General features: G+C 37.3%; 1 protein-coding gene across 1 annotated transcript; it reads left to right on the top strand.

Annotated features, from left to right (window-relative positions):
* The first annotated feature begins 524 nt into the window (after positions 1-524).
* On the top strand, positions 525-1,195 carry LOC136699199 (hemoglobin embryonic subunit alpha-like). Its single transcript, XM_066673692.1, has 3 exons — positions 525-632; positions 741-948; positions 1,039-1,195. The coding sequence occupies exons 1-3, from the start codon at positions 538-540 to the stop codon at positions 1,165-1,167; spliced, it is 432 nt and encodes a 143-aa protein (XP_066529789.1). The 5' UTR covers positions 525-537; the 3' UTR covers positions 1,168-1,195.
* Positions 1,196-19,631: the final 18,436 nt, after the last annotated feature.

Genomic DNA, 19,631 nt, shown 5'->3' with positions numbered 1-19,631 from the left:
AGGTGTAGAGGCCAATCAAAATATATTTTCCGATTGATAAAAGCAAATATTTAACTGCACAGCCTGGATGGACAGACACGCATATGATAACAAAACAATCGCAATTAAAGCTAAATGCTAACAAAAGATTAATCTTAAAAACAAAATTGTGAGTTGTCTTTTAATATTGGTAGTGTATTGAAAAATGTAATGTAATTTAAATGTACACAATGGGATAATTAATATGACGGCAAATTTATATTTCATTAATATCGCAATTTGACATAAACAATAAAATAAAACGATCGGCATTTAGTTTTTACAATTAAGAGCTAAAAATAAAAGTAGTCAAGTTTTGCCTACTTTTATTCCCTACATGCTTAAATGTAGCTTATCTTTGGCAGGCAGCCACGGTGTAATCTTTCATCTCTGGCACGCCTCCAAACTTAGCACGTTTTTAGAGGAGGGTCCGGGGTGTGCTGACGTTGGGTCGTGGTATAAAAGGACGATTCATTTTGCTGTCACCTCATAGAAGTCTTCTTCCAAATCACTCTAACCATGAGCCTCACTGCAAAGGACAAGGAAACCGTCAAGGCCTTCTGGGCCACGATCGCCCCCAAATCCGACCAGATCGGTGCCGATGCTTTTGGGAGGTAGGCTGTTAGATTCCTTCATCTCTTCTCTCTGTTCATCTCTTCTCTCTGTTCTCTGTCCTCAGCGCTAAGAGTTAACTCTGTGTGTGTGTGTGTGTGTCATCACAGGATGCTGACCGTCTACCCTCAGACCAAGACCTACTTCTCCCACTGGAAGGACTTGAGCCCTGGCGCTGCCCCCGTGAAGAAGCACGGAAAGACTGTCATGACCGGCGTGGGTGAGGCCATCAGCAAAATCGATGACCTGACCAACGGACTGCTCACCCTCAGCGAGCTGCACGCTTTCCAGCTGCGTATTGACCCAGCCAACTTCAAGGTAAGACGCGTTCCCCCTAATGCCCCATCCTCCTCTGGCTACAGGGTTTAAATCATGCACATGTTGAACCATGCTCTTGGTTTCTTTTAGATCCTGTCCCACAACCTGCTTGTGGTTCTGGCCATCCACTTCCCCAACGAATTCACCCCGGAGGTGCATGTGTCTGTGGACAAGTTCCTCGCTGCTGTGGCCCTGGCTCTCTCTGAGAAGTACCGATAAATAGTCAGCTCTCTTCAGGAGGACGCAAACACGCACAAGCTGTATTATTAATATCTAATAAATGGCTCTGCATGATTTAAACTAAAACAAAACCTGTTCCGACTATTATTTATCAATAGCATCATGTGTGGAAGATCAGTGTTTGAAGGTTTTCTTTTACACAGAATTACACAGAATTTGTTGAAAAAGAATGATATAAAAGATATAAATAATGCCTTTTAAACACATAAATCACTGCAGGATTAATAGTAACGTTCACATTTTAAACTTAGTGATCTCTTGAGCAACTATTAAATTATGCAGTTTTAAAATCTTAACAATCTTGACTTCCTAACAATAAAAGAACCATTTTCAGTTCCATTGTCTGAACCATAGCATATTCTTCATCAATTTGAAGAACCCAAAAACAAACAAACAAACAACCCCATACAAACACACACACTTTATACATGCAACGTTTTTTCAAGTGCTCATGGTGGAATATAGAAAATTTTAATAAGATATGTTAATTAAAAAACGTCAAAAAGCCATAATTTTTAAAAAGGTTTCGAGCGTGTAAAGCAGAAACGTTGTGAGCAGCGATGAAGACAAGACTGGAAATGAAGTTTTAAAAATGTTGTAATCATATTTTGATTAATGGCTTTTTGTAAACGCCCATGTCTTATATGTCAAGAACTAATTTATTTGTTACAACAAAAGTTGTTTTATTAACCATTTGAATCTGCCAAAGTATTACATGTAATATAAAAATAAATAAAATATCGTTTATGTTACGATATTTTATTTATTTGTACATTGCATGTAATAAGTTGGCAGATCATTTGTTACTACAAGCTGTTGTAAGTGTACACACCTAACAGATGAAGCATGCAAAACCGTGACAAAATATAATAATGTAAAAATATGTATAAAATGTCAATTAGAAAAGATATTTTTCAAAATGTGAATGTCAAAATATCTTCACCTCAATAAATCAATAAAGCCCATAATTAATGAATTAGTCAATATTAAAATACAATAAACTCTAATGAGGTATTAGAATGATATCAAACATACAATACAGAGTTTAAACTTAAAAAATAGATATGTAATACTTCCAAAAGCAGTAATATCACACGAATGGTTGAAGGACTCTTTAGTCAAGCTTTGTTCAAAATATCACTTTGCAAAAGTCAATAGTGTTAATATTTAGTGGCTTCGCTTTTAAACTACACGTGAGTCCAACGGTTGTAAGTAAGCTTGGACATGCCTATTTATTTATTTATTTTTTATTTTTTATTGAAAATGAATGAATGAATGATCTTACTATCATTCATTCAAGTTTATTGGTTACATTGCTGCAAAGTTATTTCCTTTCTTCAGCCCAGAAATGATCTATGCCAGTGGTTCTCAACCTGTGGTACGCAAACCACTGGTGGTACGCAAGTGATGGTACGCCAGATGACCTCGAAAAAAAACGAATATTTAATTAAAGAATTAATTAATAACTGAAAATCTTAAACTGAAAAATGTTCATGTGTAAACTAATGTTTCAATGTTTTCATAATTAAGCTTTAATAAAAAAACAACAACATAGTTTACGAATAAACAGTAGATCAGTAGTCTGTAATATGAAGAGGAATTATAGTGCAAGATTGAAAACAATCACTGCAATAGGACAATGTGAAATGCAATCCACATCATTGCTTTTCCAAACTAACATGAAGAATACATGCCAAATTTAAAAGCAAAACCGCTATTACATTGTTTTCACGTTGCTTGACCTCTTTGCTGAAAATCAATACACGAAGATTTGCATTTTAAAAATTACACGCTAAATTAGTGTCAAAATTACATAGTCCGATAGTCTGAATACAGTCCCCTCGAAATGTAACCAGTGCACAACTATATTGCTTTAAATCGTGAGATACTTAAAAAATAAACGTCTCATTGAAATACACGCGAGAAAACAAGTATTCATTACATCAGTTTAATGTCCCCTACCAGAAAAAAACAATATGCGTCGATTTTCATTTAAAAAATAAAATGCTGAATTTGTGTCAGAATTGAACACAAAACACCGAAACATGCAATTCTTTTACTTTTCGGTATTCCCAGAGCACATGTCCATATTCAATACATAGAATATAGATAGAGAATAGTCTCAAAATACTTTACAAATGCGTAAATGTTAATCCACAGATTAAACACCAGTCACAAATGAATACATCCCAATTTTAGTAAATATTTTCATAATCATATTATATGAAAACATTGAAAATTTACGATATATTTATGAAATAAAATTGTAATATTTAAAAATATTTAAAGATCTACTAAAATTTTATTCAAATTGGGGCCTAGTGAATCAATTGTTTGCAAATATATTTTAAAGTCGGAGTTTATAAAAGATATATAAGATGGTAGGTTTTTAGAGTTTTTAACTTTTTTAATGTAATATTTGCTAGTATTATAATAAGGTTGATAATAAAATATTCATTAGATTGAAATAGAGGGTAATCGAAAATATAAAGAATATATTGACCTATATATTCTTCAGAGAATACATAGGGAAAATCTATACCTATTTTTTTCCTAAATCCCAAAATATATCTACCCAAAAGGAGAAGATATAACAAATAAGTGATCAACTGACTCACTGCAACTATCAGAGGGGGTAACAAATCAACTTATTCTAGCATTAACTAGGTAACGTCTGTGCACGATTTTATAAATAACATCTACTTACATCTGTCTCTGTAAGCGCTTATCCAGTTCAGGGTCGCGGTGGGTCCAGAGCCTACCTGGAATCATTGGGCGCAAGGCGGGAACACATCCTGGAGGGAGCGCCAGTCCTTCACAGAACAACATGCAATAGTGGTAATAAATCGAAAATGTGCATTTTACTAAAAAAAAAAAAAAAAAAAAAAGCTGTCATTTTAGTGGAGTGTTGTTTCCTACAAGCAACAATGCAAAAAATCTATTTTATTTATCTATTGTCAGTCCAGTCTTTAGGCTAAGAAATCCAGCAATACATAAAACCAAATTTTTATTGTTCATAACATTGCTGTAAAGTACTGAAGATCAGAGACTGAATTCATGAATGAATCTACCAATGTGTGTGTGGGCACACGCAGACCCAATGAGCGCACAAAGCTACAGCATCAGCATATCTTAGCCTATGCACAGATGAGTACAAACTGAAAATATCATAAATTTAGTTATTTAACATCAAAAAGAAGGCATATACTGAACATTATTTCAATATTTCTTAGTATTCTGCCATCTGTGCGGCATATTGTTGAACTGTAAAACAATTTGTTAAGCGATAAGTCATGACAACATGTTTTTGTCATACCTAATCAAATTAAGTTTTGTGATTTCAATTGCATTTTATGACTTTTCAGCTTTTCAACTCAAGTTTTTTAATTACTCCAATGAAGAGGAAATTTGAAGGATTGAAATGAACTTGAAACTGTGAGTTATGACTGTTGGTGGGGCTTTGGTATGCTCAGGAAGAGCACCCAGCATGCACTGTGTGCCCACCTTTTTCACTATTTAGCTTAACCCTCCACGAGATTTACATTACATTTAAGGATCTTGTGATTTGCATGCGGCTTCTGTTTAAGCTCGTTTTCTTCACCTTTCTCAGATTGGGTTTCTCCGTGCCGTTTGGCTTGGAGAGAAGATGGCAACCCAGGCAAAAAAAAAAAAAAACTGATCTGGTTTGGATGTAGCACATGATCTGTAACGGATCTGGTCCTGAGTCCACTTGCACAATGATCTAGATTCTGGACCTGGCCCAGATCATGTTTCCTGTGCCCCTCCAATCCAAATGTGGTCCAGATCTGTGGTCAGCCACATCATCTGGATCAGATCCGGCCCAGCTCTGGCCTAGATCTGCAGACCGTCATTTCAGATACGTTTCTCCAGCCTAGATATGCATTCCAAATCGAATTTAGATGTATATATGCACTTAACTTTACATTATAATTTGTGTTTAAGTACACCAGTTTCTGAGTCTTAACCCTACAGTGCCCACGTTCTGCATATTGTAGTGTTTTAATTTTTCATTGTAACTCAGCTCTTGATTAGATTATTTGCATGATGTTTGGCAGAGAAAACACTAAAATATGCATAGGAGGGACCTGGAAAGCACATAAATACCAAAATACTTCACAAAGATATATTATAGAGTTGCACTATTTTGTAAAAGATGAAACTTTAAATAATTATTTAATTATAATTAAATTCAGTGATAATGCCATTCAGCACAGGAAACGTTGATTTAAATAAACACTATTACATTACAGCATTAACCTTGTGTAAAATAAAAACCTAGATCATTTTTTGAGTGGCCTTGCCATCTGGCCATGTATTCAGGCATGAAATGGCTTCAGTAAAAATACCAACAAAACAAAAAAGCTGATTAGTCACTAATAAATGTTTATCTAAATGTTACTCACTCATATTTAGGACCAATTTGCAAAATGTCTTTATTAAACTTGCAACACACAAAATCTAAAACATTTCCAAAATAATCAATATTTGTATGATAAAATGACCCCAAATCTTCATTATCCCTATAAAAACCAAGATTCTTAAGTCTTTCATAGCATCAAAAACACCACTGCAACATCCTAAGATATAACCTGATCAGTTAGGATACAGTTAACTGTTCAGTCACATTTGCAACATTGCCACTTACATTTATATTTGCAAGTTCCTTCTTTATAATTTTAAATCCCCATGGAAATGCAGATTATATTCATATAATCTCACTTTTCCAGAGTCTCTAGGGAGTCACCTTTCACTGCTTAGCATGGCCAAGAACCATCACTACTACAGGAATAGGAAACTGACTGACATGCAAAATAAACAAAATGTATTAGTTCTGTTTGCATTTTCCCAATACTGAACACTTAGATCATTAATACTGGAAAGCAGCTCTGAATTAGCTAGTAAGAGGTTCTTTTGTTTCCAAAAGGTTCTTAATTTGGGCCTAAATTACCCATTATCCAAACTAATCTGAAGTTTTATCATTTTATTACCAGTAAATATAGTTGGATTTTTTTAGATAATTTTAGATTCTATTTCAGACAATATAAGCCACATATCAATCCTCAATTGAAAACTAAAATCTTTATTGTTCCAGGTAAACTGATTAAGAGATGGATTCTTAATTCTCCAAACAACTATCAAATCTATTTTTTGAATGGATTTTCTTGAAGATTATCCATAACCATATTAAAATAATAATAATAATAATAATAATAATACATTATATTAATATAGTGCTTTTCAAGAACTCAAAGACGCTTACAATAGTTAATACATAGAACACATTTAAAGACAGACAAAACAGAGCAAATACATAATACAAAACATTAATAAACAGAATAAGCATGAAAAGATTAAGTTTGAGGAGTATTATAAGCACGGGAGGAAATATATTTTTTGAGGTTTGATTTGAATATAGATAGAGTTGGAGAATGTTGGACTGAAGGGTGAAGAGAGTTCCAGAGTCACGGAGCAGATCTAGAGAAAGCGTGATCACCGTAGCTGTAGAGGCTGGAAAGGGAGACAGTCAGCAGACCGGCCGAGGAAGACCTGAGTGTGTGCATGGGTTTGTAGCGATGGAGAAGAACAGACAGGTATGAAGGAGCAAGGTTATTTATAGCTTTGTAAGTGAGAAGTATTTTGAATTGAATATTGTACATTGTGGGAAGCCAGTGAAGATGTAGGAGAACAGGTGTGATGTGTCGGTGAAAGTGAGTGTGAGTGAGAAGGCGGGCAACAGAGTTCTGAACAATCTGAAGTCTGTGGACAGAGGAAGAGCTGATGCCAAAGAGAAGAGAGTTGCAGTAGTCTAAACGGGTGGAGATGAAGGCATGAAAAAGGATTTCAGCGGCTAATTCAGAAAGAGAGGGCCTGATTTTGGCAATATTATGCAGATGAATATAAGACGTTTTGATTATAGAACTGATGTTTCACCAAGTGAAAGAGTTGAGTCGAGGATGACACCCAGATTACGAACTGGGGAAGAAAGAGATACACTTGAATTATCAATAGAAAGAGACAGAGAACCGACTTTTTTGAGAATTGATTTGGAACCGATTAGCAAGAGTTCAGTCTTGTTACTACTTAACATGAGAAAGTTGTGTTTCATCCATTTCCTGATAGACAGGTTTCTAACTGGTCAAGAGGTGGGTTATTAATGGATTTGGTACTAAAATAAATCTGGATGTCATCCGTATATCAGTGAAAGTTGATATTAAAATGATGCAAGATATGTCCAAGGGGAAGTATGTATACAATGAAAAGAAGGGGCCCAAGGACTTATCCTTGAGGTATCCCTTGAGTAACAGGAGATGTGTAAGAAGTGTGACCAGAAAGGGTCATGAACTATTTTCTGTCTGTTAGATAGGATGTGAACCAATCCAGGGCGGAACCATCAACGCCCAGCTCCCGCAGCCTGGATAGAAGAATGGGGTGGCTTACTGTGTCAAAAGCTGCATATTAAGATCTGTTCAATAGGTTTTCCAATCTTCTTATATAAATCAGTATTAGCAGATTTTGTATTATAAACATTACATAACAAAATAAAATGATTAGGCAACCAGTAACAGCCAGCAAGCCAATTTATTTATTTATTTATTATTATATAAAAAAAAATAATTGACATTAAACATTATACAAAACTTCGTAGAGGTACAGTGAACAGTACAATGAAGGAAAATAAAAACACAGAAAAAACATGGGACTTTAAATAATATACAAACAACAATGTAAACAAATAAAGAAAATGGAGCAAGTATTTAAAACAAAAGAATTCTGAAAACATTTGAAGTCATTTTCTTGGCACATTCAGATTTAAGATGTCTCAGTGAGGAAAGTCCTGAATTAGTATTAAAAATATCTCAAATTCTAATTCGACATTTTCAGATATCTGAATTCTAGTCATTGTGTGTATTAGTCCCCTGTCTGCTGCCACGTTTGCCAGGAGTCTTCATTTTAACAGATTTTGGGCTTATTTTTCTGTAAAGTCACTTACAAATATTAGTTGCAGGTAGCATTTTCCCTCCTACCCTTCCCCACATATATCTAAACTAACCGTAATAACATCAGCCAATGCTCCATCAATGAAATGTTCATGTGTTTTATTCATTTACTGGGATAATAATATATTGATATAATACAACGTAGTGAAAAGGACTAGAAGATTCCTTAAAAGGAATTCTGATTAGTCAAAAAAGAAATAGTTTGGATAATTTGAATATCTCTAACTTTGTTTTGATTAGTCATTTCTTTGATTCAAGTGATCTAGAATTTAATTTCAGATATCTACAATTTAGTAAATTTGACGTCAGTTAAAGTTAACAAAATGTAATTAAATATATCTCAAATTGTAATTCCGCCTAGTCAAAATATAATTAGAGATATGTTAATTTAGAATTATGTCTTGTCATACATGAATGGCAGATATCTGTGAAGTAAATCCACTCACACAATTTAATGTTAAAACGGCTTGCCATAGCAGATCTCACTACAGTACACCACTTTAGGTTCAGCCATCATCTATGCTCTTTATTCAACAGTGCCGCCCTGTGGCTTCCACATGAATTACATCGGAAACAGAATGAATTATTCAGACATAATTATAACAACACTTGGTCTCACAAGCACTTTCACTCTGCGGATTTTTTTATTATTTTATTGGCGTTAATTTTGGGCCACAATTCTGCGCGTGCGCGGATATTTTTGAGCTAGCAAGATGCTTTAAGTGCACGCCCGCAGATTGTTTGAACAAGCAAGGTTTCTTGAAAGCACACTACAACCTACACATCTTGCTCTCCTGTCTTGCGCGGTCGAGGTCTCTGTCCTGTGCTAGCTCCACACATACAGCGTTTTATTTGTTGTTTTTGTCCGTGTGTTTACCTTGTTTTACTGAGTCAGGAAAACATAGCTGATGTGCTAAAAATAATGTACATAGTGTAAAATAGTGTTAGCAACAACTGTAAATGTTACTGCAACCACTGTAGAAACTACTTTATTAGTAATAGAAAGGCCAAAAACAGATAACAACTCTACAGTGTTGCCAATACAATGAATATAAAATGTCTCATCACAAATTCACTGACCCAAAATCTATGAAGTGTATAAATGTGTATGTAAGTGTGCTTACCTGACTTCCCCTGTGAAGTAGAAATAGCAAAAGGGGGGCAACATAGAGACCTACTTACCTTATCCTTGTCGGGAGGATCCACCAATAGGTAAAGAAAGGTGGGGTCCGTTCTTCTTTGAGTAACCTGTGAAGAGTAAACAAGTTGTTATAATTTAATTTAATGGCCATAATGATGAAATATTTACCGGTAATCGAATAATTGTCCTAGGATGAATTTTGTGTATATTGTATGAAAATGTATGATGTTTAGAGCATGTTGACCCAACCACAATGATGAGATGGTTTAGGTTAAAATGTCTCAAGATTTTCCCGAGAATGGAGGTTTGTTTGGCAGAGGAGAACACTAGCTCCACTTAGTGTAGTTTCCATCGTGTATATAAAAATCAACCAGTTGAGTTCTCCACATTTGGGTCTCGTCCAACTTATGGTCTTCCCACCCTCACAGACCTGGCTGGGAGGCCATGTGTAAATCCCTGCAGGATACCTTAAACCCTCACAGTCCTCTTAGGAGAAGAATATCTGTCTTATCTGTGCTGTGGAGCAACCTGCTCCAATCAGGGCTGGGAATAAGGCAATAAATACACAACAAACAGCAGCCTGGGCCACTGGAGTATTTCTCTTAAACTCACAAACAAAAAGAGCAGCAAGGAAATCATTGGTCCTGATGCTCTCTGTAAAAGGTTCCCCAGGGGCAAAGAGCTCTGTCCCCAGTTCAATTAAAATAGAATAAAGGGCTATTTTAATTGAACTAAGAACCTATAAACTGATTTAGAGGGATTAAAGTCTCTGACTGTGTGGACTAAACTGTCCAAAGCCACCTATTGGTAAAGCTTTCAGTGGTTCATTCTATGAATCTTTGAGGTTCTTTTTGTCTTTGCTTACTACACTGTTCATTGATTCATTGTTTGTAACCGCTTATCCAGTTCAGGGTTGGGGAAACATTGGGCAAGAACACACCCTGGAGGGAGCACCAGTCCTTCACAGGGCGACACACACTCACACCTGTGGACACTTTGAGTCACCAATCCACCTACCAGAGTGTTTTTTCTTTTTTTTTGGACTGTGGGAGGAAACCGGAGCACTCGGAGGAAACCCACGCAGACATGGGGAGAACACACCAAACTCGAACCCACAACCTCCAGGTCCCTGGAGAGACCACTGTGCCAGCCTTACTACATTATGAAAAACCATAAATTCTTTATTAAAATGTGCACTTTATTTAGATCTGTGTAATGTAATGCTGTTTTGCCTTGCCCCATGGCCCTCAGTGTGATTGTATTCCAACATACACAAATTGTACAAAAGCTTGTACTAAAAGTTTTAGGAATTTAAAGGTACACTTGGTAAGAATTCTCATTTTTTCTCCTGGGTTCCCCCTGCAGTTGCCCAGTGTAATTCACTTTTACAGAACTCTCATTTACAGGACCTGCCACCATCAGATGTTAGCCCAGTTTCTGTGCTTCAGTCTGTTCTGTGCCAGTTTAGCAATGACATATACAGTGGAACCTCTGCTAACGAACGCCCATACTAACAAACTTTCCAAGATACAAACCGGGTATTTGAATATTATTGCCTCCACCAACGAACCATGACTCTAGAAACGAACCCGAGCCTCTGCTGAGCCGGCGGCTGGAAATGGCCACTGATCCCAATAGGCGAGTCTCCCAGCACGCCCAGACTTGAGTGAGCTTTTAATAGCAAATTGTAGTTTTAGCAATTTAGCATTAGTGTAAATAGCAGACATCAAAATTCATGCTAAGTTAAGACGTATCTACGCTTCGTCTCCCTACATTCACCTGCCTACTCTCCATTATTCCATCCACCCCCCACCTCCCGTCATACAGCCAGGGCCTGTGTTACTCCTCCAGTCGTCACGTCTTCAAGGTAGCGATATGTAACCACTTAAAACATTTTTTATTTCTTTTTTATTACTGTTACAACTTTGTAAACATATATCAGTGCAAAAAGGGTGACTTTCAGGGTGGAGCTGGAACACATTAATTGCTTTTCCATTATTTTAAATGGGGAAAATTGACTCGAGAAACAAATTTTCCACTTACGAACCGGGTCATGGAACAGATCAAGTTCGTAGGTAGAGGTTCCACTGTATTTTGTCCTCTATTGCAGGTCAGGGAAGAATAAATTATGTTCAAGCTGTAAATCTGATGTATATTTGTAGCACCTGATTTACAGCTTAAATCATTTGTATCATGTGAGATGTTCATGATGAATGGACTAATAGAAATACTCAAATTACTTGGTATCAAATCTTTTCACATTCACTTCTGTTGAAAGTAAAAATGTATTCCTTCTGTAAAGTTATTATTTCAGAAATAGCAGTTTTGGTAGAGTTCCCCTTTTTTAAGAAGGTGATGGACAAACCCTCCCTCAGATCCTCAAATTCTGCTTCCCCTGTAACAGACCTGCTGGTGGAATTGAGTAGATCCTCCAAGTATTCTTTCCACAGCTCAGTGACTTCCCCAGTCGAGGTCAACAACTCCCAACATATACAGTGTTAGTGAAAAACTGACTGATGGTTTGCCAGAATCTCAGCAGCAGTAAGAGCAGAAACTGTCACTGTGTCCCGCGGCACTCGCCTTTGGGTTTTTTCCGTCAGGTGAACTTACCAGGTAGAGTACATTATTCAGACTGAATGTTTTTTTCTCCAAAAGCAAACTCTTGGGTCTAAGCACACCTATTTATTTTCCAGGCAACATTTTTATATATATATTTTGCATTTCTGTTAAATAAGGGCAATAATAGCATTTGGATTTAGCTTGAGTGCTATTAACCTTAACTGGGGAGATGTGGTCTCCCCCTAGCGTTTGCTGAAAAACTGTGCAAGAAAATGATGGGAAACAGACAGAAGCAGAACATGCATTCGCTCTGCATCAGCTAAAGTGTAACGGCTAGTAATTACCAAGTGCTAAATTATGTCAGGTAAACCAACAATTTCTATATTACATTACATATACTGCTTACATTGTCTAGAAATGTTTAATTATAAGGCATTATGTAGACACACTAAAATTATTTAACTATTGGAAATATTCACCCGCCTTGGTCTGCCCAAATATTGGCAAGCCTAATTAGAACCTAATACTATTATTATTAGGGGTCCAAGCACTGAAAGTGCTGGGCAATGCAATGGACAGCCCAAATCATAACGCCTACAGACTTGCCGTTTGGTCAACTGGTAGTAAACCCTCCCGCTACTCAGGCGCAAAGAATCAGCCCGATCAGCCTGATGGTAGCACTATAGCGATGCAGAAAGCATCGTCGTCTGTATCTCCTACCCCGTGTGACGTAGAGACAAAATTCTTTTTTTCCCAGATTCCTCATTTCAGACCCTACAAAAAAGCCTCAAGAACCCATAAGCTCCGCCTACTTAGATTTCGAGCTAATTTGCATAATATCCTAAATCACACAAATATTTGAGCGCAAACTAGTGGAATTGTACCCAATATGGACATATATGGTATCAGCAAATTCCTAAGAACCTGAACTTTAATAATAATGATCAAAACAAAAGTTGGAATTTCATCACTGCTTGGCTTCCAGACTCCGCCCAAATACAGGGGTGGAGCTTGCGTTCCAAAAATCAGACAAATACAGCTATAACTCACAAATGCTTTCCTTGAATGTTAAGATACTTCACATGCTTGATCCATTAAGGGTTGGAAGATATGAGTAATTGGTTGTGCTACTGCAAGCCTAGGGGGCGCTATAACAAAAAAACAAAAAACTGTTACGCTTCAAAGGATTGTCTGATTGACATGCTGGTTGTTATGCATGTAGTGGGTGATGTCCTGAATCAGATTATATGATGGTAATGTCATATTCGAGAAAACATGGCCGCCATCGGCCAATCAGATTTCAGCAGCTGTTTGACAACCTTAACAAGGTCCAATCATCATGACACTTGGAAGGTATGTCCATGGCAGCACTTCCCAAGCACATAAAAAATTCATAACGATAGCCACTACGGGACGCAATTAAAATTTTCAACATGTAAATATATAATATCTCAGCGAAAATTAAGCATATTGACAAGCAAACTGTTTTACAGAATACTCTGCACAGTGTCTTACAACTTGCAATTATAACTATTGTCAAAAAATGCATAGTTTATCCACAATAGTCAGGTATGTGGAAATGGACCTTTTCGAACTCGAAATTTGTCTTATGAATAAACACCTTTGCAATCTGTATAGACTGTATGTAAATAATTATCAAAAAAAAAGTGTGAACTTTTGACACACTTTTGCGGCACTTATTCAACAAATATGCATGGGCTGAGCTCGATGCACTCTTTGAACTATAACTCAAACTTAGCCCAAATCAAACTAAACCTGGTACACATGTGTAAGTCATTACTCTGAAGTAGTGTGCTAAATGTGACCACATGCACAGAAAGGGGGCGCTACAATTAAACAGCAACTCGTTGCATAGGTTATTAATTGATTACACCACCACCTACATATGCAGTACCAGCAAGATGAGATAGATATATTCTGAAGACCATGGGAAAGGAGCTTGTGCATTTTCTAAATGTGCATTGGCTAAAGCATTTTTGAATTACAGCTGTTTTTGTGCGAAGTTTCGAAGGCAAACTGCACAGCAGATTTTAAACAGAGGCTGCAATCACACAGTAATTAATTTTTATTTGATAATTACTAAAGGTCAAGTGCTGAGAATGAGCCACCACCTAAATCATACCTGCTGTGTGGGGGACTTGAACATTGTTCTAATCCTTCTAATGGGTTAAGTGCAATATTTTCACAGTTCAGCACTTGGGAGTGTTTATTTATTTATGATGTTAAACTTGTCTTAATCTATTTCTTACTCTTTCTGCTTCTTTATATTCTTGAAGTGGTAATGCCCTAACAATGTTTTCATGACACAAGACAGATATTTTCACTTTTGTGTGGTAAGAATAATTTGTTCCAGTGAAATCTTTTCTTGTGGATGATTAATGGGCATACTATGTGCACATACGTGGTAATGAACATGTTGTGTACTCAGGCTACGTTTTCAGAAGGATGTCCTTTTTCACAGTGTGACAAAATGTTAATATCGCGACCAATATTGAAAAACTTATTGTGATAACATTTTTGGCCATATCGCACAGCACTAGTATAAATGCAGAAAAAATTGTAAATAAAAAAAGTGTAAAAACAAATGAAGACTCTTAAGGAAAAAAAGTGTACACTGAATGAGGTTAGATAAAGCTAATCACTGGATTAGCTTGTTTCTACACTTGTCTTCAATTTTATCAGCTCCACTGTTCATACAGGAGCACCTCATAGTTCTACAATTACAGACTGTAGTCCTTCTGTTTCCCTGCATACATTCTTCTCCCCATCTCACCTTCAGCTCTCAGGACTCCCATAGAGCAGGTTTACAATTTGATGAGACATATAGTTTAACATTTAAAAAAAAAAAAAAAAAAAAAAAAAAAAAAAATACTATATATATATATATATATATATATATATATATATATATATATATATATAAATACTGAATAAAAACTTTGTGCTAACAGAATTATCATTAATTTACACAATGCACTTAATATAATTAACCCACTGGCACTCTTTATCTAACCTCAAAATACAATTACTGATAGAAGCCTAGAAAAATATATTAATAGAAAAGAGCTATTAAAATTGTAGACAAAAAGCTTTTAAACTCTTGGTTTGAAACTATTGTTTCTGGTATGCATGTATGATAAATGCATGTACAACGCATGATAAGCTCATGATAAATATGAGTTAAACTTAAATGGTAAATGGAGAGGTAAATTTTTAAACCTTATCCAAATATTTTGACTGATATATTAACTCATATAAATTTACACTCTTAAAACGAGTCATAGCATAAGTCCTAAGTGATATGGCTGTATTCAGTTTCAAAATTCAATGGTTATATTTAATGAAGACTTAGCTACAACTACAGTCCCCTAACTGTAAAAGTGGCAAGCTGGCGAGCAGCAAACGAACGCAGTCACAAATGGGCACGGTTTTAAAAAAGTGCCAGACTGTAATTCACCGTTCATTCAGTTCACCGTTGATCACTTTCAGCATCACATTTTGGGAGCGCTTAGGCTGATCCAAGTACACCTGTGATGCAGGACAACTGACCATAAGAACTCTTCTCTGGGTCTGTTCTGCTACTTCATGCAGAATAGTTAGGTGCTGTTCTTTACACATTTTGCAAGGTCATTTAAGTGTATAGAGATCTGGTAAATGGGACCTCCCACATTTCCAGCAACAATTCCCCTGAGCTATCCATTGAAGTATCTGTCCTGTAGGTAGCTCTTTGAACTGAGAACAGGAATTAAGGAAATGTTCCTTATTGTCAAAGTATGGAAAATATGGCTAAAATTTGGAAGCTGCTTTAGTTTGTTCCATTGAAGAGGGCTTGGTTTCAGCAGTGTACAAGATGGAGGCAGGTCTTTCTTTATGATGAAAAAAAAAATAGACCTTGATCCTTCTTATTAGGTTTGGCTGTTTCAGACTAGTAAATCATTGCAGCTCTGCTTGATATTCGTTTAGCCTGAGCCTTCATCTGTAACCAAGCTGACAAATTAGGTAGAGCGTATGTCCGATCTGCGCCAGTTTGGAGAATGCTTTTGCTGAAACAAAACTGTCACTGTATGACTGTGGCATCTTACCTAAGAAGCGATCAACATGAGATCCGCATCTCAGTTCATAGCCTTTCTGACCTTCAAGGGTCTGAAGTATAGGAGTACACAACCAAGGCAAATGCATCAAAGGCCTCTGCATCTCAAAAACCTGACATTTAATATTGCACCAAACTCACACTGGACAAGTTGACGTGGCTGCCCATACTTATCTTGGAGTTCTTGTAATGCGGCACTGTAAGGATGGGGTCATGCATGAATGCTTTCACTAGGTGGACTGCACTAGAAAGCTTCAGCTGACCTAAAAGAACTTGGAATTTATATTGTTCACTCAGATGATGATGGTCACTCATTAGATTATCTAAGGCCATCTTAAATAGTCTCTGAATAGTCACTCTCACAGCATGGCAGTACAGGTTTGCGTATGCCATAAGTAGCGGCAACTAGCATCTCCATGCTGGATGGACTGGTCTGAGGCATGTGAAGCTGCACCAGGGCAGCATTGTACTGAGGGTTTAGAAAGCCCACCTGGGGGCCTGCATCAGATTCTGGACTCGACTGGTTGTGAGATGCCACAGAGACAGGGAAAGGTGGTTGTACGGACTAGATAGGATGAGAAGAGCCTTGTGCATTTGTGACAGAAGGCACAGCTGGAGCTAAATCAGCTGTAGTAGCTACATGGCAAGTGGTTGACTGGGCAATGGCAGAATCTATGGTTGATACCTGAACCCTGTCTTGTCTTATAGATGCAGAGCTAACAATGGGTGGTGTTCTTGTGGTTGACACCTCCTGGGCCCATGATCTACTACAATCATCAGTTACAGGGTCTTGTGATAGAGCATCTACCAAAGGCAGTGCTGCATATAACCACTAAATGGTGACTCAGTGTTTCTCCTTTCTTCCATCTTTGGCGCTTCCTGTTTCAGAAAGGTAGTGACCATCTTTGCAGACTATAGTTCATTCTGAACTGCCTTGAGATGACGTCACCTATTCATTTGCTTAGCTATTACTTCTCTGGCTTTGGTAGCCTTTTTTGCATCAAGCTTTTGACATTCCATATCCGCTACAGCATCTTCTTCAATTTGATGCTGTAATTCCTCCAACTCCATAAGCTTCAATTTCTTATCTAACTTCTCTACTTGAATGTCTGACAGACCATGCCTTGGAGATCTATCGGATGCACCGGATAGGGATCTTGAGCTGTTGCTGGAAGCAGTGCTTGATGATCTGGACTTGGAAGGATGGCTAGACCTCATTTAGGACCATGTCCCTAAAGCATCTTTACTGGCTGTTTGTCGATGTGTGGGCAAATCAGCCAAATGACCTGGGAGACGTCACTCTCTCCCTGACTGTGAGGTTGAATCAAAGATTCAGCTTTCCTTTCTGTTTCTGGATCCATTTCTTCAAAGTTCCTCAATCCGGCTCGAAAGACCATATACAAGCCCTTTCAGAGGCTCTTTGTTTACATTAAATAGGTAAAGAAATTGAAAGATTTGATTACAGTTAAAGAAATGCTGAGAATAATCCAATCCAAATATTTTAATGTGGAAATATTCATGGAGACAGGTGCTCACAGTGTGGTATATGTCAAGACCTGGTGGACTGACTGAGGTGGACGCAAAAGCTGTAACACATCAGAATTTATTATAACAAAATATAATCACAAATACTTGGACTCATACAGAAGATACTCAAAACAGAAACATGGACAGAAGATATTCAGACAGCAGATACTCAGACATGGATGATACCTAGACAGAGATTTAGACAGGTATACTTAGAGATAACTAGACAGGGATACTAATACAGAGAGAACCACACAGAGGAAAATCCAAATGGTAATGTCCAACAAAGAAACAGTGAAACAAAGGAACTTAAATACACATCACAGACAAGGAACACCTGGGACAGATAATGAGGGGGCAGGACTACAAAGGAGGCACAACGAGAGGGTGGAACTAAGATGGGACTAAGGCGGAGACAAGAACAACAACAAACAGAGCCAGGACATCCGGTTTGCCTGTGGCTGGAGTAGCGGTGGTTTTTTTGGAATCTGCAAAGCCTTCATTAAATTGTATTATTTCACATTCTGGAATATCAATCTCCAATATTTTTCATGTATTTTACCTTATTTACACTTGTTGGGTTCCATTTTACACTGTATTCATGCCGCCAATTTCGCAATCTACGATCCAGCCTGCAGCTTGTGCCTTATGGAATCAGATATGTGCCAAAAAGGATCGCACAAAAATAAATAATCTCAAACATGAACTTGCAAACAAAATATCCAGTTCTGACGTTTGTGCTCCATGACTTTTGCGAGTGAGCTCCGAGTTCTGCGCATGCTCTCTCAGTTTTGTGCGCGAGTTCTCTGTGTGTTGTGTGTGAGCTGCACGAGTTCTGTGCGAGAGCACTCCGAGTTATGTGAGTCTGATCCCTGAGTTTTGCAGCATTTTTCGCACAACACTCGCACGTGGGCAGGTTTTCTCAGGAGTGCCTTCCCATTGGCTAATGAGTTTTTGAGTGACAACTCAGTGCACTGACGTTGTTCATGACTCAACTGCAGCAAGCATGTGTTATTTGGCTTTGGGACTCCATGTTCCGAATATCACGCATTTGAACGTTGCTGAATAGTTCTCATAGAATTTCCCCTTTCCTAATATTTAAACATATAGCCCTTTTTTGCTTAAACTGCATACTATTAGAATATTTTACATTTTTTGTCACTTCACCTGTTCTTGGTAAATCACAGAGAGTATTCGTCTTTATGTAAAATCCCCACAGTGTCTTTCCACTGCTGAGCTGCAACGTGGAGTACGCATGAGCAGTCCAAAATACCTTAGACACTGAGTTGTCACTTAAAAATTCATTAGCCATTGGGAAGGCACTCCTGAGAAAACCTGCCCACGTGTGAGGTTTGTGCCAAAACTGCTCACAAAACTCAGGGATCATGCGCACAAAAGTGAGAGATCTCACATGCAAAAGTCATGGAGCACAAACGTCAGAGCTGGATATTTTGTTTGCAAGTTATAAGTTTTATGTTTGAGATTTTTTTTGTGTGTGTGATTCTTTTTGGCACAAATCTGATCCCATAGTGCCTCATCCCTGCATTTGAGTGGTGTATTGAGACCTTCTAGTGCGCCGATGCTGCCTTGTCCCCGGACATTACAGCTTTAAAGTCTGAAATTGTTCGCGCGGTAGTGGCTGAAATTTATGATGTGATGAATAAACACTACTCTAACATTAAGTCGGATGTTTTAGCGTTAATGACAGATTTACTTTGTGATTTCTCTAATTTGACATTTGAAGTAATGACTCTTCAAACCACTGTGGACAGAGTTGAGCAATCACTTACAGCATGATGATATATCAGAACTAAAGACCAATGTTGCTTCCTTGACCAAGACTGTTGTTGACCTGGAGGCCAAGTGTGAGGATCTAGAATCTCATTCACAGAGACAAAATTATAGCATCATTGGAGTTCCGGAGAATGGATCTTTTACTCTGTCAGCATCTAATGCATCTCCGCTGCTCAAAGCCACGCTCCTGTTATCCGATCTGCCACGAATTAACAGAATTTTCATTGTTATTTTATTTTTTACAACTATTTTTTTATGGTGTCCCTAAAAATTGTAATGGCCTTAATAATAT

The sequence above is a fragment of the Hoplias malabaricus genome, chromosome 6 (assembly GCF_029633855.1).
Source record: "Hoplias malabaricus isolate fHopMal1 chromosome 6, fHopMal1.hap1, whole genome shotgun sequence".
NCBI lineage: Eukaryota > Metazoa > Chordata > Actinopteri > Characiformes > Erythrinidae > Hoplias > Hoplias malabaricus.
The sequence above is the reverse complement of the archived record's forward strand: the minus strand, read 5'-3'. Positions and strand labels throughout refer to the sequence as shown.

Bases quoted from the DNA above. Each gene is read 5' to 3' on its own strand.
- LOC136699199 (XM_066673692.1), top strand. From the start codon at position 538: ATGAGCCTCACTGCAAAGGACAAGGAAACCGTCAAGGCCTTCTGGGCC. The intron at 633-740 runs GTAGGCTGTTAG...GTGTCATCACAG, and splicing joins GGTGCCGATGCTTTTGGGAG to GATGCTGACCGTCTACCCTC. The intron at 949-1,038 runs GTAAGACGCGTT...GGTTTCTTTTAG, and splicing joins TTGACCCAGCCAACTTCAAG to ATCCTGTCCCACAACCTGCT.